At 46.5% G+C, this 27860-nt stretch overlaps 2 protein-coding genes across 2 annotated transcripts; both read right to left on the bottom strand.

Moving 5' to 3' along the window:
• Window positions 1-5586: 5586 nt before the first annotated feature.
• LOC119312645 (elongation factor 2-like) lies at window positions 5587-10613 on the bottom strand. The gene is made up of 3 exons (XM_037588386.1): window positions 10497-10613; window positions 8911-9040; window positions 5587-8232 (listed from the first exon to the last, which is right to left on the bottom strand). Exons 2-3 carry the CDS (start codon window positions 8999-9001, stop codon window positions 5792-5794), a joined length of 2532 nt encoding a protein of 843 aa, XP_037444283.1. The 5' UTR covers window positions 9002-9040; window positions 10497-10613; the 3' UTR covers window positions 5587-5791.
• Window positions 10614-12043: 1430 nt separating this feature from the next.
• On the bottom strand, window positions 12044-17700 carry LOC119310533. The gene is made up of 4 exons (XM_037586252.1): window positions 17402-17700; window positions 15105-15194; window positions 12928-13058; window positions 12044-12432 (listed from the first exon to the last, which is right to left on the bottom strand). Exons 1-4 carry the CDS (start codon window positions 17698-17700, stop codon window positions 12260-12262), a joined length of 693 nt encoding a protein of 230 aa, XP_037442149.1. The 3' UTR covers window positions 12044-12259.
• Between the last annotated feature and the right edge of the window lie 10160 nt (window positions 17701-27860).

Here is a 27860-nt window from a genome sequence, read left to right as displayed (position 1 = left end):
AGAGTCCGGCGAGGAGTCCGGCACCTCGGAGTCACGAGCTGCATGAGGGACAAGGTCAGTGCTCGGCTCTATCGCCGTAGAGGTTGCAACCCCCGAGGCGGTGTCTAGCCACCTGTCCTCGATCTGCGCAGCCGGCTCCGAATTGAAGATTGGAGCGGACTCGTGTGCGGCCTCCAGGGTACTGTCCGGCTGCAGAGCTAAATCATGACCGTCGTGACAGTGCGGCGCGCTCGGCTGTGGCTCGAATCCATCGAAGATCAAGTCCCCGCGGATGTCAGCCGTGAAGTTCAAACTTCCAAATCTGACCTGATGGTCAGGGGCGTAGCTTTCGATCTGCTCCAGATGGCCAAGCGAATTGGCCCGCAGTGCAAAGCCGCCGAATACGAAGATCTGTCCGGGGAGAAAGGTCTCACCCTGGACTGTGTTGTTGTTGATGATCGAAGAAGCCATCGAGCCTATCGGTGACGACACAGAGGAACTCTCAATGAAAGCACCAATGTCGGTGTCAAAACCGGCGGATCTCGGGTAGGGGGTCCCGAACTGTGCGTCTAGGCGGATGGTAACAGGAGACAAGGGACACAATGTTTTACCCAGGTTCGGGCCCTCTTGATGGAGGTAAAACCCTACGTCCTGCTTGATTGATATTGATGATGTGGGTATTACAAGAGTAGATCTACCACGAGATCAAGGAGGCTAAACCCTAGAAGCTAGCCTATGGTATGATTGTTGTTCGTCCTATGGACTAAAGCCATCCGGTTTATATAGACACCGGAGAGGGCTAGGGTTACACAGAGTCGGTTACAATAGTAGGAGATCTACATATCCATATTGCCAAGCTTGCCTTCCACGCCAAGGAAAGTCCCATCCGGACACGGGACGAAGTCTTCAATCTTGTATCTTCATAGTCTTGGAGTCCGGCCGATGATGATAGTTCGGCTATCCGGACACCCCCTAGTCAGGACTCCCTCACCTAGACTTAGCTTATCTTCCTCCAAAATGACATAATTAGATTACTTAGCTCCAAAATGATCTATACTTAGCTTTGTTTCCTCCAAAATAACTGAAGTTAGCTCTAATATGCTAAGTTATCTCTAATATGCTTAGTTACCTAGGTTTGCTCAATAATGACATACACTTAGCTTACTTATGTAAAAGATGGCATAATTAGCTTACCTAGGTTTGAAATGGCATAACAACCTTGGTAACCTCATATATGTCATATAGTTACCTTATTTTCCTCAAAAATGACATAATAAGCTTAATTAGCTCTAAAATGATCAATTTTACCTAAGTTAGCTCCAAAATGACCTAAGTTAGCTCTAATATGCTAAGTTAGCTCTAATATGCATGATTACCTAGGTTAGCTCAATAAATACCTATACTTAGCTTACTAATGTCAAAAATGGCATAATATGCTTAGTTAACTCAAAAATGGCATAATTACCTAGGTTAGCTCAATAATGATCCATTTTACCTAGGTTAGCTCCAAAATGATCCATTTTACCTAAGTTAGTTACAAAATGATCCAGTTTAGCTTGGTTAGCTCCAAAATGATCCATATTAGCTAGGTTAGCTCATAAATGATGCATTTTACTTAGGTTAGCTCCAAAATGATCCATTTTACCTAGTTAGCTATAAAATGATCCATTTTAGCTAAATTAGCTTATAAATGATCAATTTTACCTAGGTTAGCTCCAAAATGATCCATTATACCTAGGTTAGCTCCAAAATGATCCATTTTAACTAGGTTAGTTTTGAAATGATCCAGTTTAGCTAAGTTAGCTCATAAATGTCCTTTTTTTAACCTAATTTAGCTCATAAATATCATTGTTACCTAAGTTAGCTCATAAATGTCATATACATCTTCTTCTTCTTCATTTTCTTCTTCTTCTTCTTCTTCTTCTTCTTCTTCTTCTTCTTCTTCTTCTTCTAATCTTCTTCTTCTAACTTTCTTATTTCCCATTTTGCAGATTTCATTCACTTCACAGAAGCTTGCATTGATGGAGTGCTTCTTATTCCTTTCTCTGTTTCTTTTGTATCAATGAACTATGCATGTATGGTTGGATGAAACTATTGTAATATGTATGGTTGGATGCCTGTATGTGGAACTTGCTATGTATGGTTGGATGGAACCATGCATGTATGATGAAATTATATGTGTTGGATATCTCATATGATTGCTCTAAATTTGCCCTGTGAAATATATATATCATCTATTTGTTGTGAAAATGCTTGAATGTAGGAAAAAACAGAAAAAAGAGGCAATGCAGCCTCTTTGCCGTCTGCCACCGACGGCAAAGGGGCCTTTGTCGTCTACCACAAACGGCAAAGAGGCCACGTGGCAGCAGCTTGTGCAATCTGGGAGCTATACCATTTGGTTACTTTGCCGTCTGTGGCAGACAGCAAAGGATGTGGGTGTTTGCCTCCCGCTGATAGACAACAAAGGCTGCCGTTAGCCCTATTTGTTACCGTCCATGTTCTTTGTCGTCCGCCACGTATGACAAAGTGCCTTTCTCGTCCGCTTTGAAGAAGCAGAAGACAAAGAACCCATTTACCGTCACCCTCTTTGTCGGGCAGGTTTGCCACCGGTGGCAAAGGGCAAAGGGCTTTGTCGTCCGCTTTTGGTGCCTTTGCCGTCTGCCATGGCAGACAACAAATATGTTGAATCATGTAGTGTTCTATTAACCACACTTTACCTAAGCGCCTGTTTTAGCAAATATTAAAAGGTTGTAGCTTACTTGCAGGAGTCATAATTACATAGAGCCTATGTGTATAACTATGTGCATCTAGTAACAGTCATAAGAAAATATTAGATAAATCAAGTATATGCCTAAAATTTCCTCGGCCGATTAACCAGTTAACTTGTAGATCTTTTATTCGTACGGTTACCAAGTACTCCCTCTGTCTCAAAATAAGTGTTTTAACTTCGTACTAACTTTAGTACAAAGTTGTACTAAATTCAAAACACCTATTTTGGGACGGAGGGAGTAGCTGGTAAACTGTTAAATTAGCTGATTTACTTGTTGATTAGCCTTTTAACCCCCTACTTGCTAACCAACCGAGCAGCTACTGTTTACCAATCTCTTCAACAGTTATTTGCCACGAATAACTTCACAATTTATCATGAACAACTTCACAACTCAATATTTCTATAACCCTGGAATAAGGCCCCTCCCGATGCTCCACCTTGTACAGGTGCTAAGGGTACCGTGTAGGCAAAAAATCTGATGTGACGAGATAATTAAGATGAGAAAGATGAGTGTGGTGACCCAGAAGAAACAATGCCAAGCGCGCGAACCTAGGAAAAACATTTAAATGAAAGAAGCCCACCAATGCATGAAGAAATTTAGTTGCTGAATCATTAAATAAATGATACTTAGCTACGACAACTTAAGCACCTATGCATTGGAGGCTTTAGTTTCTAAACTTTTTAATGTGCTTAGCACCTCATGTTAGCACCGGTGCATTGGAAAAGGCCCAAGAGAAGTAACTGAGCTTGAGAATCATGCAAATATTCTTTCAAGCCTACAAAGGTTCAATTTGTAATATTTCAAATAAGAGATGCCAAGTTCTTTCAAGCCTACAAAGGTTCAATCTGTAAGAGTGTGTTTGGTTGCATTCTCATCTCAGCATAGTTGTTCCCTTTTCATGCATGCTCATCTCACCATCCCTCTTCATGGATGCTCTCTTCATGCATGCTCTTAGGGCGCGTTTGGTTGACATCTCCGAAAATGCCTGCATTGCATACTTGTCCCACCTCAGCCTGACTGAGCGTAAACAGGCAAAAAACCAATCTCTACACATAGTTTGGTTACTTGCATCGAGACTGCCTGCATTAGGGGATCGGTTTTTGCACGATGTTTGGTGTCCTGCATTGGCTCGGCACATGCAACTACACGGTGTTTGGTTGTATACATGGGATATGATTAAGAGATAACATTTACACATCACACATAGTTACTCGGACTAGTTCGGCACACTGGCGTCAGACTAGTTCACCGCGGCCACCGTCGGACGCGCTCCACCTCCACTCGTTGCTCGACTACTGGGATGTCAAGAAGCTCAAGACCCTCCCCGTCGGCCCCGAGATGGGTGCGGCCAGCTTCCCGTCCAGCGACCAGCTCGGCATCGTGTTGATCCACTGGTCGTCTGTGACCCTCCATACCATCTCTTCCCATGGCGCTGCGTCGACTATGTAGAGGTTCTTATGGCCCGCCCGACCCGACCAGAACACCACCCACCGCCCGCACGGCGTCACCGCCGGGAACGCGTCGTTACCGGCCTCCGACCGAGTCAGCTTCTTCACGGTCATGTCGAGGTCGCCGCGGTCATCGGTGAGCTCGCTCGGGTCAAACTCGATGCACGCCACTCGGACCGTCGCTTCCGGCTGCTTGGCAAGCACCCATCACTAGTATGTGCTGCCTTGCACGGGCAGGAGACGGATCGACAACGAGCACTCCTCAGGAAGCTCGATCTCCTCCTGTACGTCGGCATGTTGCGCCTCCGCGTCTCTCCGCGCCCCCAACCAAGCACCTGCTGCCGCACCGCGGGGGAGGCGCACGGCCTATTGCGCCTCCGCGTCTAGCCGCGCTCGCGCTCCCTCACGTTCCTCAACGATGTGGAGCTCTTCCGAGCGCCTAAAATAGGTGCAAACATGAACACAAAATTAATCATCTACGATCGATGAAACTACAAACCGATCGTCTGAATAGAACCATAAGATTGATGTGCATTTTTTTGTGTAGAACTTATCTTGAATCGAAGCTTCGTTATATAGATTTGAAGGGAGGAGGAAGAAGGGGATTAGGGAGGAGGTTAATGAAGGTAGGAGAAGATATCATGTACAATCGTACAGTAGCTCGGGGTCCACTCCTTGCGCTCGATGTGCCTCGTCTCAGCCTGGCTCGTAAAAAACAGCCGATTTGGCTGTTCCCAGCAAGTGAATGCAGGCTACCAAACAACCTATTTTCATCCCGCGCGGGTCTGGTTGGGCCTAATGCAGGCAACCAAACGCGTTCTTAGTGTATTTATGTTAAACTAGTATGGACTCATGCACCCTTTATATACTCTACCAAACACCCAAAAGTGAATCGAGAAGGGAACTTTTGCTCTCATGCACCCTTCATTATTCCAAAGAATAGATGCCAAGTTCAGATATTGTCAGCACCAACAGGCAACAGATGCTTCTACTACAGAATATTCTCAACAGATGCTTCTACTACAGAATATTCTCAAGTAACTCTACTGATGTATAGCATTAGTTGCAGAGTAATTTCTCATCATCAGTTTGTGTCTATGAAATTGTAGAGTATGAACTGGAGAATTATGTACTGTACTAAAAAACTGACACAAACTGCAGCTTAAACAAGCAAGTTTGAGGATAAATTGAAAGATACAACTGCTAGAGGAGGGAACACATTATGATGGGCATAAAACCTGGACGAGTGCATCAATCAATGTAAAATGATGATAAGAGCAGGGAGAAAACCAATGCAATGAATAAGAAAAACACTGATGCGATTGCTGGACAAACATGAAAAATATAGAGCAAGAAAATAGCAATAAATAATCAGGCAGAGCAGGATCTAACACAAACAACGAACTACCAGTGGATAACAGATATATAATCTAAGTTTTAACATCGATAGACATCACAACAAAGTGCCAGTATCACGACAGATAGGAGTACATTCCAATAGCAATACAGCCACGACTCAATAGACAGAAAATAATAGTGCAGCTCTCTTAGCAGCAAAAGCAAACTAGACCATATGATAACAGAACTAAAAGTTTAGAGCTTGTCCTCGAAATCAGATAGAGGGGTCATCTGTTCCTTCAGACCCTTGCGCTTGCGGATCTCCGTGACAAGGGTCGCAGACTGGGAGCCGGCCTCCAAAGGATCCGAAGACATGATGTCCCAGTGGTCGAACACACACTGGGGGAAAGCCTGGCCAGATGTCGCAGCCCTGAGGGTACTTGAGAACCCGAACGACTCAATGACCGGGAGGTAAGCCTTGATGTTGTACAGCGGGGTACCAGGCCTCTGCATCTCCTCAAACACGTGCCCTCTCTTCTGATTCAGAACACCATAGATACCGCCGAGTGCATTCTCTGGGGCCTGGATCTCAACCAGGTACACAGGCTCCAGCAGCCTTGGCTTAGCAGTGAGCTGAGAAGCATAAATGACCCTCCGGGCTGTTGGGATGACCTGACCACCACCCCTGTGAATAGCATCAGTGTGCAGAACAACATCACAGACCTCAAAGCAGATGCCACGCATGTTCTCCTCAGCCAATGCACCTTCCTTCGATGCCCACTGGAACCCAGCCACAACAGAGTCCTTGATTTCATTCAGATACTGCACTCCCTTACACATGTCGACAACCATGTTGGGCCCAGTCGTCTCAGGTCCAAAGCACCAAATCTTCTTGGCGAGATCCTTGTCCCAACCAAACTCCTCAGATAGGATCTTAGAGCGCACCTTAGGATCATCACGTGGGCCAATGCGGCCATCATCAATAGCCTCAGCCAATCCCTCCTCCAATGGGCGAGCTTCCATGTAAAGACGGTTATGCTTGTTGGGGGACTTGCTCATGACAGTGCGACAGGACTTCTCAAGAACAGTCTCACGGAAGGAGACGACGGGAGGGGAAACAATAATTTCAGCACCACCCATGAAGTCCTCCTGCAGATCCTTCAAACAGATTTCAAGGTGAAGCTCTCCAGCTCCAGCAATGATATGCTCACCAGACTCTTCAATGCTACAGAGAACCATAGGGTCAGACTTCGCCAGCCGCTTCAAACCCTCAACAAGCTTAGGAAGATCAGATGCCACCTTGCACTGAACGGCAACACGCACAACAGGGGACACAGAGAACTTCATTGCCCTGATTGGGCAGGCATCAACTTCCTTCTCATTTGTCAGGGTTGCATTCTTGGTGATGAACTGATCCAAACCAACCAAAGCAACAGTGTTACCACAAGGAACATCCTCAACAGACTCTTGCTTCTTTCCCATCCAGATAACAGTACGCTGGACACTCTTCACATACAGATCCTTCTTCTGGCCAGGAACAAAGTTGGGACCCATGATACGGACCTTCATGCCAGTTGCAACCCTCCCGGCAAAAACACGTCCAAAGGCAAAGAATCTACCCTTGTCAGATGCTGGAATCATCTTGGAGACATACAGCATAAGAGGACCATCAGGGTCACAGTTTCTGATAGCATTAGCATATATATCATCAAGGGGACCCTCGTACAAGTTCTCCACACGATACCTCTGTGCCTTTGAGGGAGAGGGAAGGTGAAATATCATCATCTCAAGCAGAGCACGACTGGCAGGCAGCCAAGTTTGCATCACACGCTTCATGAGAGCCTTGCCCATCAAGTCCTTCTCATCATTCTTCATCGTCACACCAAGCTTCTTCAACATTGGCCACAACTTATCCTTCTGATCATTCATGCAGGTGGCTATGATTTGCTTGATTGGCTCGTAGCAGAACTGAACGAAACCTCTCTTGCAGGTAGCTGTCCCAGTGTTCTTGGAGGTCCATTTCTTTGTGGCTGGGTCAAAGAAGTTCTCACCCCAAAGCCTCTCCATCATCTTCGCCTCATCAACTCCAAACTTGGAGGCATACATCTTAGCAAAGTTTGTAAGGGTGAAAGCCCACCCATGCAAACCAGCGGAGAATGCAACAGTCCCCTTCTCTGGGTACACTTGGACATCACCAAGGAGCACATCTTCATATGTTGCCATGATGACATTGGCATTTTCAATGACACGGGAGAAAGTCTGATATGCTTCCTCACCTTCCACTTGAAGCTCAAGGAAGCATCTGTCCATCTTGTTCACGGTGAGGACAGGCCGAATCCTCTCACCAAGAGCTTGGCGCAGCACAGTTTCAGTCTGCACACAGACACCCTCAATACAGTCAACAACAACCAAAGCACCATCGGTGATACGAAGAGCAGCTGTGACTTCTGAAGAGAAGTCAACGTGGCCAGGTGAATCAATAAGGTTGATCAGGTACTCATCACCATCCCTGTCGCCCTTGTACATCTCAAGTGATTCAGGAGTCATCTGATAGAAAAGAGAGATACCCGTGGATTTGATTGTAATACCACGTTCTGCCTCATCTGCACGGGTATCGGTCATGCGAACATCACCAGCTACTTCCTGGGCAATAATCCCAGCTGCTGCCACAAGGGAATCCGTAAGCGTAGATTTGCCTGCACAAATGTAAAAGATACAAGGACAGTGCACAATTTTAGTATTCAACAAAACAAAAAGGATCAGCTTTAAACAGTAGAACACAATTTATATGAACTGAGAACTGAACATATTAACTTCTTAAGAATTAAGTAGTACACAACAGCACAGTACACTGAGACAATCCAGAAACAAGAGAAGATGAAAATAAAACAAACAAGGTACAGTAACATGGCTAAACACAATCTACTGGGAGTCTGGGACAAAGCAAAAAAAAAAAACAGCACATGTATAAGATCATCAAATCAAAGTTATTAAGCACAATGGTGCCAATTTCTGAGCTTATAAATTGTAATAAATACAGTCATTAACATGATCATACACCAAACTGGGTAGATTTTGAAACCTAGGACCCCAAGTTAACAGTTAAACGTCTTATATTAGTTTACAGAGAGAGTACATTTTAAGGTTATTACGTAATTATTTTGAGTCCTGGGACAATGAGGTAACTGAAGCTCTATGACACACGAGATGGAACTAATTAATTAGAACAAAGCTGACAGCTAACTAAACCAATTTATAGAAATAAACAGTTTACAGAATTAAGAACAGACTATAAAAACAACAATCAACAAGTTTCTAGATTATGAGCTCAGCAGTCAAAAACCAATGTTCACTGTTCAGGCACATGCACATACCATGGTCAACATGAGCAATAACAGACATGTTACGGATATTATTCTTTTTGTCCATAATTCCACGGAGCTCCTCCGCGGTAAACTTCACCATCTTGACTGCTTTTGAATATCACACCGAGAATTTAAGTTTCTGTTCAGAGAATGGCAAAGCTATTAGAATTGAACAAGAATCAGATGTGAATGACTAAACATGAATATCCAGCAATGTAATATAATGAATTAATGATTATGTCAAGTAACTGCAACCACAATTGTCTACTCAAAAGTGCTTAGTATTAAAAAACAATCAAGAACAAACACGTAATGCAGAAACACACATCACGGCAAGAAAAGCAATCGACCATGAAAAGTGTCCTTGCAAAAGCTGGTCCTCCACAATTGAAGGGTCTGTAAAACTACGAGGAAGAAACAGGCATGGATTTCACCAACTAAGCAAAATACTTCCAGATCTGTACAACTAACGAAGGGGTGAATAATAGTAAAGCTTCTCAGGAATTGATCTAATCAAGTTAGAAAGGCTTAATAAGTACAGATACTATTAAAAGTGATCTGTACATGAATAAGCAAGGATGTATCCGCTGACCATTAAGTGACCAGTAAGCCATGTAATTTAAATTTCATTATACCACAATGATAATAATCAAATACGGAAGCACAGAACCGAGTACTCCTCAATATGCATAGCTTGACGCCTAATTACACAGGGAAGCAAGCACACATGTAACAACTTCTTTTGCAAGCAATGTATGAGTATTGAGTGGCCAACCAGTGCACAAGTAGAGCCCAAAACAAGCCAGATAAATGATCAGATCAGAAAGAAACTAATACATGGGGAGCACTGACAAAACACAAATTGTACATGGTGAGCACCGAGAAAAAACGCAGAAGATGCCCACACATAATAGTTTAGACGAAATGGTCAGATCAGAGAAAAATTCATGCAGAACTCCAGAACTAAAATTACATAGAGAAGTAGCAAAACACACCGACATAGGCATCTCCCATTTTACACATTGAATTAGATTAAGCATGCGAGGTAGTGACATTTATCTCCATTTTGTCCCACGCTGAACATGATAGCAGAAAACAAAATCGACCAGGTTACAGACAGGCAGCAAAGTAAGCAAGCGAGCGAGCAGAACCGTGCAGCCCGAACGATTTCCAACGAATCCCCGTGGACGAACAGCCGAGCGAAGTAGCCAAAACCCAAAAGTACACGATAACAGAACACGAACTGCTCTCTGGAAGAGCACAAGAAACACAGGTCGGCGTCGACCACATAGGAAACCACGGGCGCCTACCACCTAAGCGACCGCCGATAACTAGTGGCCGCACGCAGGAGGAGAAACGACGGGCATCCATCCACGCGAGAACAGATCGGCCCCGGGGCGAAGAGAGGAACAGATCTACCACGGGATTGATGGGTATAGAACCCTAACGACGACGAATCCGGCGAACCAGAGCCTAGAACCCAGTGAAGCCGGTCGACTGGGCAGCAGCTAGCAGGCGCGGACGCGGCGGGGAGGTCCGGGGAGAGGCGATCGGAGGAGCGGGGAGGGCGGGGGAGGAGGAGAGGGGGGTCTCACCTTGGGGCTTGGCTTCCGCCTCCCGATCCGGGAGGATGAGATGAGGAAGCGGCGGCGGAGAGGGCCTTCGGGTTTAGGGGACAGGGGAGGGGTGCAAGGGACCTGCTTGCGGATATACTGCGTGAGGTGCGAATGGGGGAGACTGCGTGGACTGCGACCACGGCCCAGGAGTGATGAAAGCGGCTGCGTGGACTCAAGGCCCGGCCCAATGAATGGCCCAGATGTGTGAGAACTTTCTTATTAGAAAGAAGTCCATTTTCACCTCAAAAAAAAAGTCAATTTCTTGCTCAAAAGAAAATGTCCATTTTTCACACTCAAAATGTTCCCCAATAGACAAATCCCACCCTGAAGCCGATTTTGGTACAATTTTAACCCTGAAATATCTGAAACCAGGTAAATTTGCCCCTTGAGTGGTTTTATTAATTTAGGTGGTTTTGCGAGATGAGGCGTCCTTCTCCTCTCTCCACCGAAGCCAAGCCATGCATAAGCACAAACACAAATACATAGTGAGCATCTCCCGAAAGCAAGTGAAGTGGGTGGAAGCGATGAGGAAGAAAGAGTTGTAGCGTATGTGGTGTGGTACGCCCAGTCCGGGGTGAGGAAATGGATGAGCTTGAAGGCGGGAGTCGCGGGTATGTCGGCATCCTTAGCGAAATTGGTGAACGCCCACCGGAGGACGTAGGCGTTGGGTTTGGAGCGGCTGAGTGCCAACCCGACGACGGTGGGCAACGCATCCCCTCTGACCCTTCTTCCTCTTGGGTGGCCATTGGTGGATCTCACATGCCCTATTCATCAGCGAGAGGCGGGGAAATGGAATCGATCCTCCGGATTATCTTTGTATCCCCCTAAACTTGAGTAAATGAAATAAAGCACGTTGTTCTTCTAAGAAAAAAATTATTACCACCCACCTACCGCCCTACACACGGCTAAAAAATACCTACTGCCCGGGCCCAGTGATGAAGCGTTGGCCCTTGCATATGATATTCTTGGTGTGTCTCAAAAAAAAAATCCGATATTCATTTTTTTGCGAACTAAAAAATATCTGATATTCTTTGTTGCACATTGTTAGAGCGGGGGTTTCATTAAGGTGCTACTGCCGCCGCCAGAGAATTTTTGGCCCTCTCGCCTCCAACTGTCATCTTGGCGCTTGGAGTTGGCTCCCAACTTGGACTTGGATAGAGTTAATATGTACACATATAGGATAATAGGAAATAGCACAAGGCAGCAATACCTTTAAACCTCCCTCAATATATACTTAGTTTTCAATGATATTGCAGATAATATGTCCATGGCAAGCAGGATTTTTTTAAAAGGTCTCTAAATCTACTTCCCCTACCCTTTTCTCTTTCATCACCCCCACCGAAGAGAAAAATTCAAAAACACTCATCCCATAAGTAAAGGAGGATGCAATAAATGTGATATATTACCGCGTGGTACACGTGGTTAGCAAAAAAAAATGTGATATATTCCACGAGAGCCAGTTATGTGTTTATGGTAGAAAACAAACACCACACATGAAGAAACGAATGATGGCCAGAAAGATGACATGCACACATACACAGGAGATAAGCATGACAAGCAACAAGAGATGTAAGTCACCACATTAAAAAATAGAGTCTATAAGACATAGAAGAATCACAAGAACAAGTCTGGTAACTCTTGACACATTGGGACGATCCTAGTTTAGTGAATCGTTATTATCTCCCATCAGGACCAAGACACCAACAATAGAGAAGAAGACACTAGTACGGTGGCTGAGCATCTTATTTGAGATCTTTGGTGTGAGCGTGTGACCCTGACTGAGGGGGTGGTGAAGCAACAACCTTCTCGCCCTCGGCCTTGTCTGCAGGGGTACCGGTCATGCGAACATCGCTAGCAACTTCCTGGGCAATAGTCTGAGCAGCTTCTACAAGTGTATTCGTAAGCGTAGACTTGCCTGCAAATATGTAAACAAAATGTAAGAACGGTGCTAAATTTTGTTATTCAACAAAATGAAAGCATCAGGTTTGAACAACTGAACACAATTTATATGAAGAGACGATTGAAAATTTAGTAGGCGCAATAGTGAAGTACATTGAAACAAAATAAGTTGACTACTCATATCAAATAGCAGAGCTTACAAATTGTAATAAAAACATGATCGTGAGTACACTCCAAATTTGGTAGATTTCAGCCCTTGGCACATATGTAGCAGTTATATTAATTTTAGCTTACTAAACCTTAAATCAATCATATGACAAGAAAACAAAATACGATGGATTGATACTTTCAGGGATGGAATTAAGTACTTCATAATAACAAATTTGAAAATTTACGCACTTTTTAGATTTAATGCAATATAATTAAGAACATGCTATGAAGACATCAATCAACGAGAATCTACAATTTAAACTTAAAGTACGAGGCCACTGCGCACTGTTTAGGCACATACCATGGTCTGCATGAGCAATAACAGAGCTACTACGGATGTTGTCCTTCTTGTCCATAATTGCACGGAGCTCCGCCGGAGCTCCGCCGCTGTCCACTTCACCATCTTGACTATCACGGTGGTAAGATAAGTTCCTACTCAAAGAATAGCAGAATTCTTTTTGTAAGTAATGTTCGAATGGCAAGACGGTGTAGAGGGCTGCATGCTTTGTAGCAGAATCGTATTAGCATGCACAAGTGCTGACAGCATTATTATCGTGTAACTACCACGGTAAAAAACAAGCAGTGCGATCGATGCACTGGACGTCAGAGTCAAACTCTGAAAGAGATGCAACATGCAACCAACCATACACTGAAAGAAAACACGTAATAATTTAAACGAAATGATCAGATCAGAAATCCATTCATGCAGAAAGCCTGAATTGAAATTACATAGAATAGTACTAACACGCACCATATGCATATATCTACCCTTTGAAAAATAAAATTTGATTACACTAAGCATCCGATGAGAAGAGAACGAACAGAGAGCAGAACCGAGCAGGTCAAGGCAAGCAAGTGAGCGACACTATATTAGAGCATCTTCAACGGCCGCGCCAAAAGACACGCACGCGAGGTAATATGCGCATTTAGCGCGCGCGGCAAGGTTTCACGCTCTCCAGCGACGGCGGGAACAATCACGCGCGGTAAACGTTTGCACGCGCGCGGAGAAAGCTGGCGGGCACGCGGTAGATTTGGCGCGCCGCTTCGCGCGCGCCTAGAAAATACGGCGCTCGCCACGCGCTCCACCACACTGCCACGCGCCCATTTCCCCCCCGCCTCCTCGCCGCTTTCACCGCTTTCTCGCCGCTTCGTCGCCGCTCAGCGCCCCGCCACCACCGCGACACCATGCCGCCGCGCCGCCGGGGATCTTCGGGCTACCGCGGCGTCCGCGAGCGCCCCTCCGGCGCCTACTACGCCGAGATTCGGTCCGGCGACGTCCGCCCCGGTCTCGGCACATTTGAGACCGCGCACGAGGCCGCCCGCGCGTACGACGCGGCGGCGTGGCGCCTAGGGAGGCCTCGCCCGCAGTTGAACTTCCACAACGTCTACACGCGCGAGCAGGCGCAGCGCGTCGCCCCTCCGCCTCGTTTGATTACAGACCAGGACCATGAGGACCACCGTCGGCGGCAGCACCGCCTCCTCATCGCCGAGGAGGACGAGGCAGCCATGGCGGAGTGGCGTTGGCGCCATTCGGAGGACGTTGCCGCCGAGAACGCCTTCTGGGCGGAGAGGACGGCAAGGCGCCGCGCGGAGCGTGCCGACAGGCGTCGGCGTAAGGCCCTGGCCATATTTTAGAGCGATATTGTCGAGGCAGGCGGGACGTCGATCTTCTCCCCCGACGATGATCGTTGGGATGACATGTGGCTCGATACCTCGAACAACACCACCGAGGATGATGGTGATGATGAGAATGACTGGGTGTAGGTTTTAGTTGCACCGTAGTTTTATCAAGTTGCACCGTAGTTTTTTTTATCTAGTTGCACCGTAATTCTATCTATCTATGTTATGAACTATGTAAAATATCTTTGCATCGTTTTTTTATCTATGCTATGAACTATGTATCATTTTTTATCTATGAACAAAATTATCGAAAAAAATGTTCGTGCGAGAGAGCGCGCGCTGCATTTTAGCGCGCGCTGCATTTTAGCGCGCGCTACAGTTTAGCGCGGCTGCTGGTGCCAGCGCTGCGCGTCACGCCAGACCTGACGATGGGCGCGCTGCAAATAAGTTTTTAGCGCGCCGCGTGTTCAGCGCCTGTTGGAGATGCTCTTATATTCCTACGGCATGAACATTCTGGCAGAACAAGTGAATGAACTGTGAACAGTCTACCGGCAATATATACAGGAAAAAAAAGTAAAGAACACCATACTAGAACGACGGATCCAGGCATGTCTTGAACATCTGCGACAACTTAGCGACCAATGCACGAGGATGAACGACGAGCGTCTATATATCTACTCCTTCCGTTCGAAATTACTTGTCGCGAAGATGAATGTATCTTGACGTATTTTAATTCTAGATATGCGAACGAAGGGAGTACATAGGGAGTACGTAGCAGCAGGACTAACGATGGCAGATCTACTATGTTCAGAATGATATGCCAACGAAGAAGAAGCAGTCAAACGAGGGCTGGCTCACCTTGGGGTTTCGCTCTCCCGATCCGAGAGATGAGAAAATGAGGACTTTGAGGAGGCGGCGGCGGCGGCGGCGACGACGACGGCCGAAGGTCTGCTTTATAGGACGGGTGCTATCTTGGACTAGGGCCGTGAAGGAGACCGGCCAGATGGAATGACGGCCTGGCCCAAAGTGTAGTGTTTTCATTTTCCTCTATAAGAAAGAGTGGAGTGTTTTCATTTTGGCTTCTGCCACGACGCGATGGATGCGTACACGCGATGCATTCCACGCCGTGTACTACCTTAGCTGGATCGATGTTATCATGAACTTGTGCGCACACGGACGAACGACCGATCAAAGTGTTGAACCGGTCGCACTTTAAGCTCAAGCACCGAGCGTTGTAATATTGGATTTTTAGGGCCTGTTTGGGTTATCTTTTTTTAGACTTTTTTTCTCAAATACGCATGAGAAGAGTGCGTATCATTCATTATAGAAGAAAGGGTACGAAACCCATGTCCACCTTTACAAGCTTATTTACATGCGGATTTATCGCCTACCCTCCGATTACAAAAAGCAACTACTTGCTCTCATTCCACGCTACAAGATCTACATCAAACCCTAGGTTATCCTCCTTAAAGAGCCCCGCCTTCGCCCAAAGCTGTCCTTCCTCGTGAATCCGCTGCATGGAGCGTTGAAATGATGGCGTTGCTCCATTAAATACCACATCGTTTCTATGTTTCCAGATTATCCACATGACCAGAAGGCATTTAGCTCTGTGTGCTTTGCGGTTAGCCGAGGCATCCTCCTGACGCAAACACCATTGCTCAAGAGATTCCCCGTGTCTGGGCTGGAGCTCCACCTTGTCAGTAAGTCTGCTCACCGCAAGCCAAATCTGCTTCGCAAAGCTACACTCCATCATCAGGTGCTGCATAGTCTCCTGTTACTGATCACACATGGGGCAGGCTGCCTGGTGAGGTAGTCCGCGCCGAGTAAGCCTATCCGAAGTCCAGCACCTATTCTTCAGAGCCAGCCAACTGAAAAAACGACATCGCAGAGGTGCCTTGGATTGCCATATGAAGCCCGCAGTTGGTGATACCTGCCGCCGGAGAACCTTGCTGCATAGGCCGAACGGGTTGAAAAACATCCACTGCTCTCCCATGCCCAGCACACAACGTTCGGAGTTTCATCGTCGAGTGCAATGGCCGAAACTCTTGTCCATAGGAGGAGGTACTGATCCCTCCGGTGACAGCTCCATGCCAATATGTAGTGCCCAACTACCATCCCGCAATACCTCGGCCACCAACTTAGACTGTCTCACTCGTTTTGGAACCCGACCGTATATTACCGAAGCTATATCTCTGACCCGCGAGCCCTGGATCCATCTATCTTCCCAGAAAAGAGTGGATTTCCCATCTCCAATCGTCGTCCACGCAGCCGCATCCACCAGGGCCTGTGACTCAACCGGTATAGTAATCAGGAAGTCAGCCCAAGGTCTTTCCTTATCAGATTTCTTCAGCCAAGCCCAGCCCACCCGAAGCGCTTTGTTAAGCCAATGTAGATTTGGCAACCCTAGTCCACCAGCCCACTTGGGCGTGCAAACTTCCTCCCAAGCAACAGGATAGCTTCCCCCATCAGCCTCCTTTTTACCGCACCATAGGAAACCTCTACATATTTTGACTAGAGCCGCCAACGTCTTTGCCGGGAGATCAAGTGCCATCATAGTGTGAATAGGTATAACACAAAGAACTGATTGGACCAGCAGTAATCGGCCACTCTTAGGCAACATGGCCGCCTTCCAAAGTGGGAGGCAATCCACAACATGATCCATCAAGTCCTGAAGTTGAGCTGCCGTGGCCTTCCTTATCGTGAGGGGTATGCCCAAATACTTGCACGGAAATAGCGAGCTCGAGCATCCAAGGGTGGTGGACACCCACTGTATCTCTTCCTCGGAGCAGCGAATTGGCAGTGCTGCACTTTTGCTCATGTTGACAACTAATCCCGAAGCTTGCCCAAAAAGATGAAGAATTGCTCCACAATTGTTTGTTTCCACCTCGTTGGGTTTGAAGAACACAATCACATCATCCGCAAACATTGACACCCTATGGTGCAACCGAGTCCGAGTCAAGGGTGCAAGCAACCCTCGCTCCGTGGCATGCTTAAACAAAGCAAATAAGGGCTCCATGCAGAGAATGAAGATCATGGGCGAGAGGGGGTCTCCTTGCCTTAAGCCTTGACAAGCAAGAATTGGTTTTCCAGGGCATCCATTGATCATGATCCGTGTGGAGGAGGTGGCTAGCAGTCCACATATCCACGCTATCCACTTTTTGCCAAAGCCAAATCTCCTTAAGACCTCGAGCAGGAAAGGCCAGCTGATGGAGTCGAAAGCTTTGGTAATATCCAACTTAAGCATAACCGTCAGGGACTTGAGAGCATGTAATCTCCTGGCCATGCATTGGACAAGCATAAAGTTATCATGGAGGGATCGACCCTTGACAAAAGCGCTCTGGTGCTGCCCAACTAGCTTTGGCAAGTCCTCCACAAGTCTATTGGCCAGTATCTTGTCGAAGATTTTGATTGGGCCACTGATAAGGCTGACCGAGCAAAAATCCTTGATATCCATGGCCCCGGCCTTCTTTGGTAGAAGGGAGACAAGGGCTTTGTTCACTGCCCCCAAACCACACATATCTTCTCTATGAAAGTGCTCAAGTGCCTTTGAAAGTGCTAGTTATCGACTAGAGGGGGGTGAATAGGCGATTTTTATGAAAGTCTTCAAAACATGGGAGTTTCGAAGATTAACAGGAGAAACAACACTATTCGTATGCAGCGGAAGGACTACACTAGACAAGCCATAGTCAAGTATTCAATGAAGTGAAAGCACGAAGACTATTAGCAGCTAGGTAGAAAGGATCAGGGTGGAAGATAGTATGAAGCCAATCAGAACAAGTAGTCACACAGTGAAGTCAAACAGGCAGAGTAATCAGGCAATGACTTCACAAAGACAAACTGTAAGTAAGGAGAGTAAGAGATAGAACCAGTGTGTTGTGAAGACAAGGATTTGTTCGACCAGTTCCAGTTGCTGTGACAATTGTACGTCTGGTTAGGGAGGCTGAGATTCAACTCAGAAGACCGCGTCTTCACCTTATTCCCCTTGAGCTAAGGACACATAGTCCTCGCCCAATCACTGTGGTAAGTCTTCAAGGTAGACTTCCAAACCTTCACAGACTTCGTTCACCGGCAATCTACAATGACTCTTGGATGCTCATAACGTGACGCCTAACCGGCTGGAGGATTCACAGTCCTGAAGTGTAACAAGTCTTTAGATCACGCGGACAGAAAGACTTTAGTGATGCCAAACACTCTCTAGGCTCTAGGTGGTTTGGGCTTTGTCCTCGCAAGGATTCTCTCTCTCAAAGGCTTCGGAGGTGGGTTGCTCTCAAACGACAAAAGCCGTATCTAACTCTGAGCAGCCACCAATTTATGGTGTAGGGGGTGGGCTATTTATAGCCACTGGGCAACCCGACCTGATTTGTCCGAAATGACCCTGGGTCACTAAGGAACTGACACGTGTCACAACGGTCATATCTCAAACACACGCGACAACTTGACTTGGGCTACAAGTAAAGCTGACTTATCCGACTCTGGATAAGGTTTGTTCTCATTGTCTTCGCTCGAAGACATAGGATTTGGTTGAGCATCACTTCAGTCACTCTGACTTTGTTCACTTGGACCCCACTTAACAGTGCGGTGGTTCCTATGACTCAACAAAGAAGAAAAGAAACAACGAAACTACTAAGTCTTCGCGCTCCATAGTCTTCACTCGATGTCTTCTTATGTCATAGTCTTCAGTGTGAATGTCTTCACGTACCGCCATTATCTTCAACGTCTTCATACATTTTTAGGGGTCATCTCCGGTAGGTAAACTGAATCAAGGAGGGACTACTACATGTGTTATCCTGCAATTCACACAAACACATTAGTCCCTCAACCACGTTTGTCGTCAATACTCCAAAACCAAACTAGGGGTGGCACTAGATGCACTTACAATCTCCCCCTTTTTGGTGATTGATGACAAACTGGTTGAAGTTTTCAACGGGGATATAAATATGTGAAATTGTAAAGGATGAGGTATTGTCTTTGTAAGTAGCAAAAGGCTCCCCCTGAAGATGTGCATATAAATGATTTGCTTTTGGAATGCAAATGCACATGGCAGGTTCTACTTGTGGAGATCCTCTTTAACTTATGAAGACAATTCATCATGCATGATCTGATGTAACGAAGATAATGACATGCATAATGAAAAATGGACGTCTGCAAAAATGATTTAAGCGCGGAAGTTATCGTCGCACATGCGGAATTTATCATCGCATCACAAAATAGCAAATAAGTAGCAGATGACCATCGAGTTTAAGTGTTACAACTCAGAGAACCAAATGTTTCAAAAGCAAGAGTTGTAAACACTAGGCAAAATATAATGCAACCGCCCATATGAACCCACCTGAAGACTATCAACTCATAGCTTCTCCCCCTTTTGTCAGTAAGGACCAAAAAGGTTTGAAGACAGTGAGCCTCTACTTGTTCCCAGAAGGAGTAGGAGAGAGTGTAGGGTTGGTGTCGAGGTTTGGCAGTGCAGACGAACTTGGAGCAGTGTCGATACGCGTTGGAGGTGGCGAAGTAGCATCATCTTGATCATCGATCACACGAGCATTCACAGTTGCAGCAAAAGAGGAGTACTCTGAGTCTTCAAGAGATGGAGTGCGCCACAGAACATCATTTTCTGGGCGGAGTGGAATCAAACTTGAATCTTTCTGAGAAGCCATTGTCCTGAAGATTGTCCTCAGCACACATAAGCATCAACCCTTTCCATGTGCGTCGACAGTTTTCATGTGTGACAAAGGCATTCTTGGTTGCTAGGTTGCGAATGCGATTGACGTCAGTCATGATGCTTTGCATCTGGCGCTTGAGCCAATCATGATGCCTATCCTATTTCTGATGCAGGCCACCGAGAAGCTCTCGGTCATTGAGAACACGAGATCGCTTTCGAGGCCGTTGAGCAATTGTGCTGTTAGTGGTTTCGGTTGGGGCACGGTGAGGTGCACGTGTAGCACCAGCCAACGGATAGACTCGAGTGGCAGCCAGCACACCTTCAATGGGCTGAGTGAAGCTCTGACGATCAACGTTATGAAGATAAAGTGGCTCTTTGTCAGGCTCTGGATAGATGGCTTCAACAGACATATCAACATCTGGCAAGAAGACAATGTGGTTGCGTGCAGATGGTTGATAGTTGAAAGCAGAGTGAAGCTTGATCAGACGCATGATCCATGGAGCATAGAACTTTAAGCCAAAAATATCAGATCCTGATGCAACAAGTTGGCGGATGAAGAAATCTTGTGCATTGAAGCTTTTGCCATGAAGAATATGGAAGACCAATGTCTTCATTGCACCTTCTAGCTTGGCATGTGGAGAATGTCCTTTGATAGGCCAGAGAGTTCGCCTTATGATGTGATAGATCGTGCGTGGCAGATACTCAAGGTCTTCAACAAAGAACTCCTTAGGATGTTCTGCATCTGGAGGCAATGGCTTCATCATGCTCAGCATCTGGCTCATGTCGGGTTCAGGCTTGTGAAAGATGCTTTCCACAACTGTAGTGTGAAGCTAACAACCAGGCTCATAGAGATCTCCTGGAGTGGGCAGGCCAGTAAGCTTAATGGCATCAAATGCTTTGGCTTCATGATGGACATTTGCTTCATGATGGACATTTCCTGTCATCCACTCAAGGACCCAAGTCTTCGGATCCCTGTTGTAGCCTCTGATTTGCAGAGTGGCGTAGAATTGGAGCAGCAACTCTTCATTCCAGTGCTCCTTGTCAGTGACAAAATGCAGTAAGCCAGCCTCTCTGAAGCAAACGAGAGCTTCTTTCAAGCCGGGCAGGCCAGCTATGGCTTCAGTATCAAGATGCATATGCGGAAATATGCGGCCTTGGTTGTACAGAATGCATGAATAGTAGCTGCGCCGCTAATAACTCCAGAACCGACCAGATGAAATCTTGGGCCTGGTGTAGGGGTTCTTGTCGCTATCGAAGAAGGTGTTATGTGCAATGAAGCCGTTGACATTAAAAGATCCTGGTGAAGTGGCAGTACCTGGAAATCTGGGCAGTCGTGGCTTTGGCTTCTGAACCTGAGGCTTGTGCTCGTCATGGTAATCAAATTGAGGACCAGCAGCAGGCGGAGGAATCAGAATTGGCCATCTGACAGTGACAAGTTGGCCATAGTTGTATGCTTGCTCGATGGTATGTGGCCTTGGAGGCGGAACGGGAGCAGTGGCATTGACTTCATGCTGCAGATTTATGTCAGGTGTGGCATTGAATTCAGTTGTTTCATTGGCTTCATTGGCCACTGGAACATTGCCCACTGTAGGCTCCACATTGGTATCGGCCATGACAACGTCATTGGCTTCAGAAATGTCAGTTGTGGCAGCCTCAGGATTCTCACCCTCCACTTGACGAGCTGGAGGTTCTGGCATAGACTGGTTCTCTTCATGAACTGCATCTTGAGTTGCAGGGGGAGTAGCGACACGCTCTTCTTCTTGTGTTGCTTCGGCTGATGCAGCTGGAGGGTCTTCAGCAGCATTGGCTTCAGACACAGGGACCGTCATAGAAGGATTGTCTTCAGGGAACACTTGACGTGCCACTGAACTTGACAAGTTGGAGCCTTCTTCTGTGATGGTGGTCATGGAGACAGATGACTTCAGGCCTTTGCGAAGTCGTTGGAATACGGGCGACGCCTTTGGGGATGGTGATGTCTCCATGTAGTTGTCATCATTGGACATGGGGCTGATGACGGGCACAGATGATGGTTGGGGTGTACTTGGTGAGTCTTGATGTGGGGTAGTTTGCTGGGGGCGATCAGCCCATGATGCATCTTGTGATATTGGCGTCAAGGGACGACCAATACTGATGAGCTCACTGTTCGTTTGAAGAAGCGATGATACCGGCGGGTGCTCGATCTAAGGAAGAACTTCATCATCTTCTACATTGTCTTGGGGACCAATGTCTTCAGTCGCGATGGGGTTGACGACTGGAACTTCTTGTTCTTTAGGAGCCTCTGTGGAAGCAGGCTCATGTACAATCAACTGACGATCTTGGTTTGCAGACGGAGGGGGAATAAAGGCAAGGGGTTCAACAACAAGGGGCTCTCTGGGAGCAGCCCGATCTCTCTTCTTGGTTTTTCTTTTCTTAGGGGGTGGTGCTTCATCAGTGGTGCGCTTGGCTTTCCTCTTCCTGGCTTCGGCTTCAGCTGCCTTGGTTTTCTTTTGTTCTGAAGCCACTGTGGAGACCTTAGGCTTCGAGCCGGTCATGCTAGCAGGGAAGATAATGCAAGGTTCCTCCCGCCTTGGAGCTTCAGTGGGGGCCACAGTAGACTTCTTCTTTTGCTTGGCAGCCATCTTGGGGTCAATACCAGGACGCCCAAGTGCCTTGCGCTTTTCAGCTTCATTGTAGGCTTGAATGCATTTGTCATCGAGTTCTTTCATGCGCTCTCTTGAGCCTTTGGCTTCCTCGCATTTCTTCCGAAATGACTCCTTGAGTTCATTGAGCATCACCTTGAACTTTTGCACATCAGCCACATTCAGCCTGGCTACATGCTTCTTGAACTGTTCCTTCTCGAAGTCGATCTTTCGCTTCAGTTCAATGATGCGCTGAGCCAGAGCAAGTTCAGGAGCAATGGCGCCTTGGAAAGCAACGCTGACGCCAATGGGAAGCTGAAGGTCATCAAAGCTGAGCTCTTGATTATCAAACCACTCATCAATGAAGTTTTTCAGAATGTTTACATCAAAGAGGGGAAGATCGTTGAAGATCTCCGCCTCTTGCTTGCTCTTGATCAGCTGTTCCAGAGCATCTTCACCAAATTCTTCATCAGAAGACAAGTCAATCGGTTCAGTTTCATTCCTCAGAATGGCTGCAGGCGTCAGTGCTTGGCTAAGTTTCTGAACATGTTTCTTCTGCGGCTTCTCACGCTTATTGGAGACGCGAGAGAGATCTTCAGAGTTATTGCTGGGAGCAGAAGGGGCAGTTTCCAATGGCTTCACTCTTGAAGTCTTTGGAGCAGCAGATGCTTTTGAAGCTTTACCCTTCTTGTGCTTCTTAGGCTTTGGAGCAGGAGCATCGTCGGTGTCAGAATCATCATCAGAATGATCCACTTTGGCACCTTGAACAGTAATGTGAGTGATGAGGCCAGCAAGGTTGTAGAAGGGGCCAATTCTGTTTTCATTGGCTTCACGGGTGCCATTGTCCCAAGGAGAGGAGGGACCAGGGTTGAAGTCAAGCCCCAGATCCTTCTTGTTCTTTTTGGCTGAGTCTTTGGCGAACTGGTAGTTGCGCTTGAATAGACTGTCGTCACGACACCAGAGTAGTGAGGACGGATCAGCATTCTCAGGCTATGGTCCGCGCACCATGCAAGGATAGAAGCCTTGCTCAATAGCTTCAGCTTGATTTCTGGGTGGAAGATTTCTGTACAGAATATCACTCTAGGGTGCCTTGATGGCATTCTTCTCTGCATATTCCTTGGTGATGAAGTGGTACCTGAACCACTCTTCTGCCCAATATCTTCGAATCCATTGGATTCGATTTTTGCGTTCAGTGTAGGTTTCTTCTAGATCAGTTTTGTACATCTCATGCAAATCTGGAGGTAAGTCCTTGGAGGTGTCACCACGATGCTGTCTGCCTCCCTTTCTTGCTGATTTTCCAGTAGCCATGAAGTGTAAACTGAAAGGCTTTAGTACTTTCAAAGGCTTCAAACGGCTGGACTGATAGGAACTCGCTTCAGGTGAGTTTATGTGACTCTGCAAGAATTCTGCAAACGAATGCAGACTATGAGAACCAAGGGATTCTCCCACGGACATGTACCTGTGATAGCATTAAAGGTGCGAGGGAAGGGGAAGAGGTCATATGCATTCTCAGAAGATTTTGAAGATAAATCAGTTTGAAGACATTGACCTCATATTGTGAAGACATTCACTTATATGATGAGAGTTGGTTCCAGAGTTGTACAAATCCAAGAATAAGTACAAGTGAGGAATCTAACTTGTGAAGAAGCATAAGTGGATATACTAGGCAAAATACGAGATGCAGAACGAGATAGATTCATGTTCGAAGATCTAGAAACCACTTTTGGTAGGAAGGGATGAATCTATCAGATCAAAAAGACGGTAAAAAGTAAACTTTTATTACCACATGAAGAACTGCTAGACGGAGCGAAGATGGATGCCGAGCAGTTCGATCTCCCGTGCCCTAACTTGGCGACGAGAGACAGCTACGGCGGCGGCGAAGAAGATGAGGTCCGCAGTCGGCGTGAGGACGGCGTCGGAGAAGTCGCGGCAGCTAAGCGCTTCGTCGCCGGCGTCGTTGAGTGCTAGCGGTGGCGCTAGGGTTTTCGAGAGGTGGTGATGTGGAAGAAAGATTTTGACAGCAATGGGATGTGCATTTATAAGGAAAGGGACAACACAGTGTAATTACGCAGGTGCCCCTGGCGGTTCACATCTGATGAACACGTGGCAAGCATGCAACACCTTGGAAGTTGTTCCATGTTCCCATGCACGCCTGGATTGTTGGGGTGGTCATTCCAAATTCTCCGAGTTTCAGGCAAAAAGGATATGGCATTAAAAGTAGACATAAATGTTTGTCAGATTGACTTCAGCTGACATGGTTCAGTGAAGACAATTGACGGTTTTCAATAGAATGCATATGATTTGGATAGATAGAGTTGAGGTAGAAGCATAGATAGATTAGGGTCCGATCACATTCACTTAGATCAAAAGATTCAACAAGAAGTCATAGCTATAAGTGAATGCTGTAGAGGACAGAACACAACTAGTATATAACTAGTTTAAGGCCAAATCAACCATATGAAGATAAACTTGAATACAAGTCAGGGATGAAGACAAATCAATTATGAAGACTTTGCAAACATAACGCCAAGAGAAACACTTCAAACAAAATTTTGGTGGTGACATTACCCACCGTATAGGAAGTATTAGACCCAGACACGGCGCACAATTATTGTGGCGCTCCGAAGTCAAATTCCGCATTAATGTATTCACACTAAGAGTGTATGTCTTCATTGATTGAAGATATACGTTACTTCGTGTGTTGCACATCTAAGTCATCAAAATGCATAAGTGTTAGGATGTGTGCCTAATCACAGGACATTCGAGGATTCCAAGATATTTAGCTCACACCGCAACTTGCAAAATCTTTTCTCATCCAAGGGCTTAGTGAAGATATCAGCCAACTGCTCTTCTGTCTTGACGTGGATGATATCAATGTCTTCCTTCATAACATGGTCTCTGAGAAAGTGATGACGAATCTCAATGTGCTTTGTCTTCGAGTGCTGAACTGGATTGTTGGCAATCTTGATGGCACTCTCATTGTCGTAGTAGAGAGGCACATTCTTCAGATGTATACCATAGTCCTTGAGAGTTTGCTTCATCCAGAGAAGCTGAGCACATCATGATCCAGCAGCAATGTATTCGGATTCAGCAGTGGAGAGAGATACACAGTTCTGCTTCTTTGAAGACCAACAAACAAGTGATCATCCCAGAAAGTGACATGTGGCTGACGTGGACTTGCGATCAACCTTGTCACCAGCATAATCAGCATCTGAGAATCCAACTAGATCAAACTCTGAGCCCTTTGGATACCATAATCCTAGTGTTGGGGTGTAAGCCAAATATCAAAGTATTCGCTTCACAGCTAAGTGATGCGACTACTTTGGTGCCGCTTGGAATCAGGCACACATGCAAACACTAAGCATTATATCTGGCCTAGATGCACATAAATAGAGCAAAGAACCAATCATGGTGCGGTATACCTTTTGGTCGAATTCTTTACCATTGTCGTCGGGACCCAGATGACTTTTGGTTGGCATTGGCGTCGTGTATCCTTTGCAGTCTTGCATTCCAAACTTCTTCAGGCAATCTTTGAGATATTTTTCTTGAGATATGAAGATGCCATTGCATTGCTGACGGATTTGAAGACCAAGAAAGAACTTCAACTCACCCATCATGGACATCTGATATTGCTCTTGCATCATATGACCAAACTCATCACTGTATTTCTTGTTGGTGCAACCAAAGATAATGTCATCCACATATATTTGGCACACAAACAGTTCACCGTCATAAGTCTTCGTGAAGAGAGTGTTGGAAATATGCCCTAGAGGCAATAATAAAAGCATTATTATTATATTTCTTTGTTCATGATAATTGTCTTTATTCATGCTATAATTGTGTTATCCGGAAATCGTAATACATGTGTGAATAACAGACACCAACATGTCCCTAGTAAGCCTCTAGTTGACTAGCTCGTTGATCAATAGATAGTCATGGTTTCCTGGCTATGGACATTAGATGTCATTGATAACGGGATCACATCATTAGGATAATGATGTGATGGACAAGACCCAATCCTAAACATAGCACAAGATCGTATAGTTCGTTTGCTAGAGTTTTTGCAATGTCAAAGTATCTCTTCCTTCGACCATGAGATCGTATAACTCCTGGATACCGTAGGAGTGCTTTGGGTGTATCAAACGTCACAACGTAACTGGGTGACTATAAAGGTGCACTACAGGTATCTCCGAAAGTATCTATTGTTTTATATGGATCGAGACTGGGATTTGTCACTCCGTATGACGGAGAGATATCACTGGGCCCACTCAAGTAATGCATCATCATAATGAGCTCAAAGTGACCAAGTGTTTGGTCACGGGATCATGCATTACGGTACGAGTAAAGTGACTTGCCGGTAACAAGATTGAACGAGGTATTGGGATACCGACGATCGAATCTCGGGCAAGTAACATATCGATTGACAAAGGGAATTGCATACGGGGTTATTAAATCCTCGACATCGTGGTTCATCCGATGAGATCATCATGGAGCATGTGGGAGCCAACATGGGTATCCAGATCCCGCTGTTGGTTATTGACCGGAGAGCGATCTCGGTCATGTCTACATGTCTCCCGAACCCGTAGGGTCTACACACTTAAGGTTCAGTTACGCTAGGGTTGTAGGGATATGTATATGCAGTAACCCGAATGTTGTTCGGAGTCCCGGATGAGATCCCGGACGTCACGAGGAGTTCCGGAATGGTCCGGAGGTAAAGATTTATATATGGGAAGTCCTGTTTCGGGCATCGGGACAAGTTTCGGGGTTATCGGTATTGTACCGGGACCACCGGAGGGGTCCCGGGGGCCCACCGGGTGGGGCCACCCATCCCCGGGGGCCACATGGGCTGTAGGGGGTGCGCCTTGGCCTGCTTGGGCCAAGGGCACCAGCCCCACATAGGCCCATGCGCCTAGGGTTTAAGGGGGAAAGAGTCCTAGGAGGGTAAGGCACCTCCTAGGTGCCTTGGGGGGGAGGGAAACCCCCCTTGGCCGCCGCACCCCCTAGGAGATTGGATCTCCTAGGGCCGGCCACCCCCCCTTGGCACCCCTATATATAGTGGGGGAGAGGAGGGACTTCATACCTTGAGTCCTTGGCCTTTGGTTGCCTCCTTCTCCCTCCCCAACACCTCCTCCATCTCCTTATTGCTTAGCGAAGCTCTGCCGGAGTACTGCAGCTCCATCAACACCACGCCGTCGTGCTGCTGCTGGTGCCATCTCCCTCAACCTCTCCTCCCTCTCTTGCTGGATCAAGAAGGAGGAGACGTGGCTGTTCCGTACGTGTGTTGAACGCGGAGGTGCCGTCCGTTCGGTGCTAGGATCTCCAGTGATTCGAATCACGTCG

The sequence above is a fragment of the Triticum dicoccoides genome, chromosome 5B, assembly GCF_002162155.2.
Source record: "Triticum dicoccoides isolate Atlit2015 ecotype Zavitan chromosome 5B, WEW_v2.0, whole genome shotgun sequence".
NCBI classification, from domain to species: domain Eukaryota; kingdom Viridiplantae; phylum Streptophyta; class Magnoliopsida; order Poales; family Poaceae; genus Triticum; species Triticum dicoccoides.
This window is presented reverse-complemented; position numbering and strand designations above follow the sequence as displayed.

Bases quoted from the DNA above. Each gene is read 5' to 3' on its own strand.
- LOC119312645 (XM_037588386.1), bottom strand. From the start codon at position 9,001: ATGGTGAAGTTTACCGCGGAGGAGCTCCGTGGAATTATGGACAAAAAG. The intron at 8,233-8,910 runs GTATGTGCATGT...ACATTTGTGCAG, and splicing joins TATTGCTCATGTTGACCATG to GCAAATCTACGCTTACGGAT.
- LOC119310533 (XM_037586252.1), bottom strand. From the start codon at position 17,700: ATGGATATCAAGGATTTTTGCTCGGTCAGCCTTATCAGTGGCCCAATC. The intron at 13,059-15,104 runs GTGAGCCAGCCC...TTCTTTGAGTAG, and splicing joins CGGGAGAGCGAAACCCCAAG to GAACTTATCTTACCACCGTG. The intron at 12,433-12,927 runs GTATGTGCCTAA...ACATATTTGCAG, and splicing joins TATTGCTCATGCAGACCATG to GCAAGTCTACGCTTACGAAT.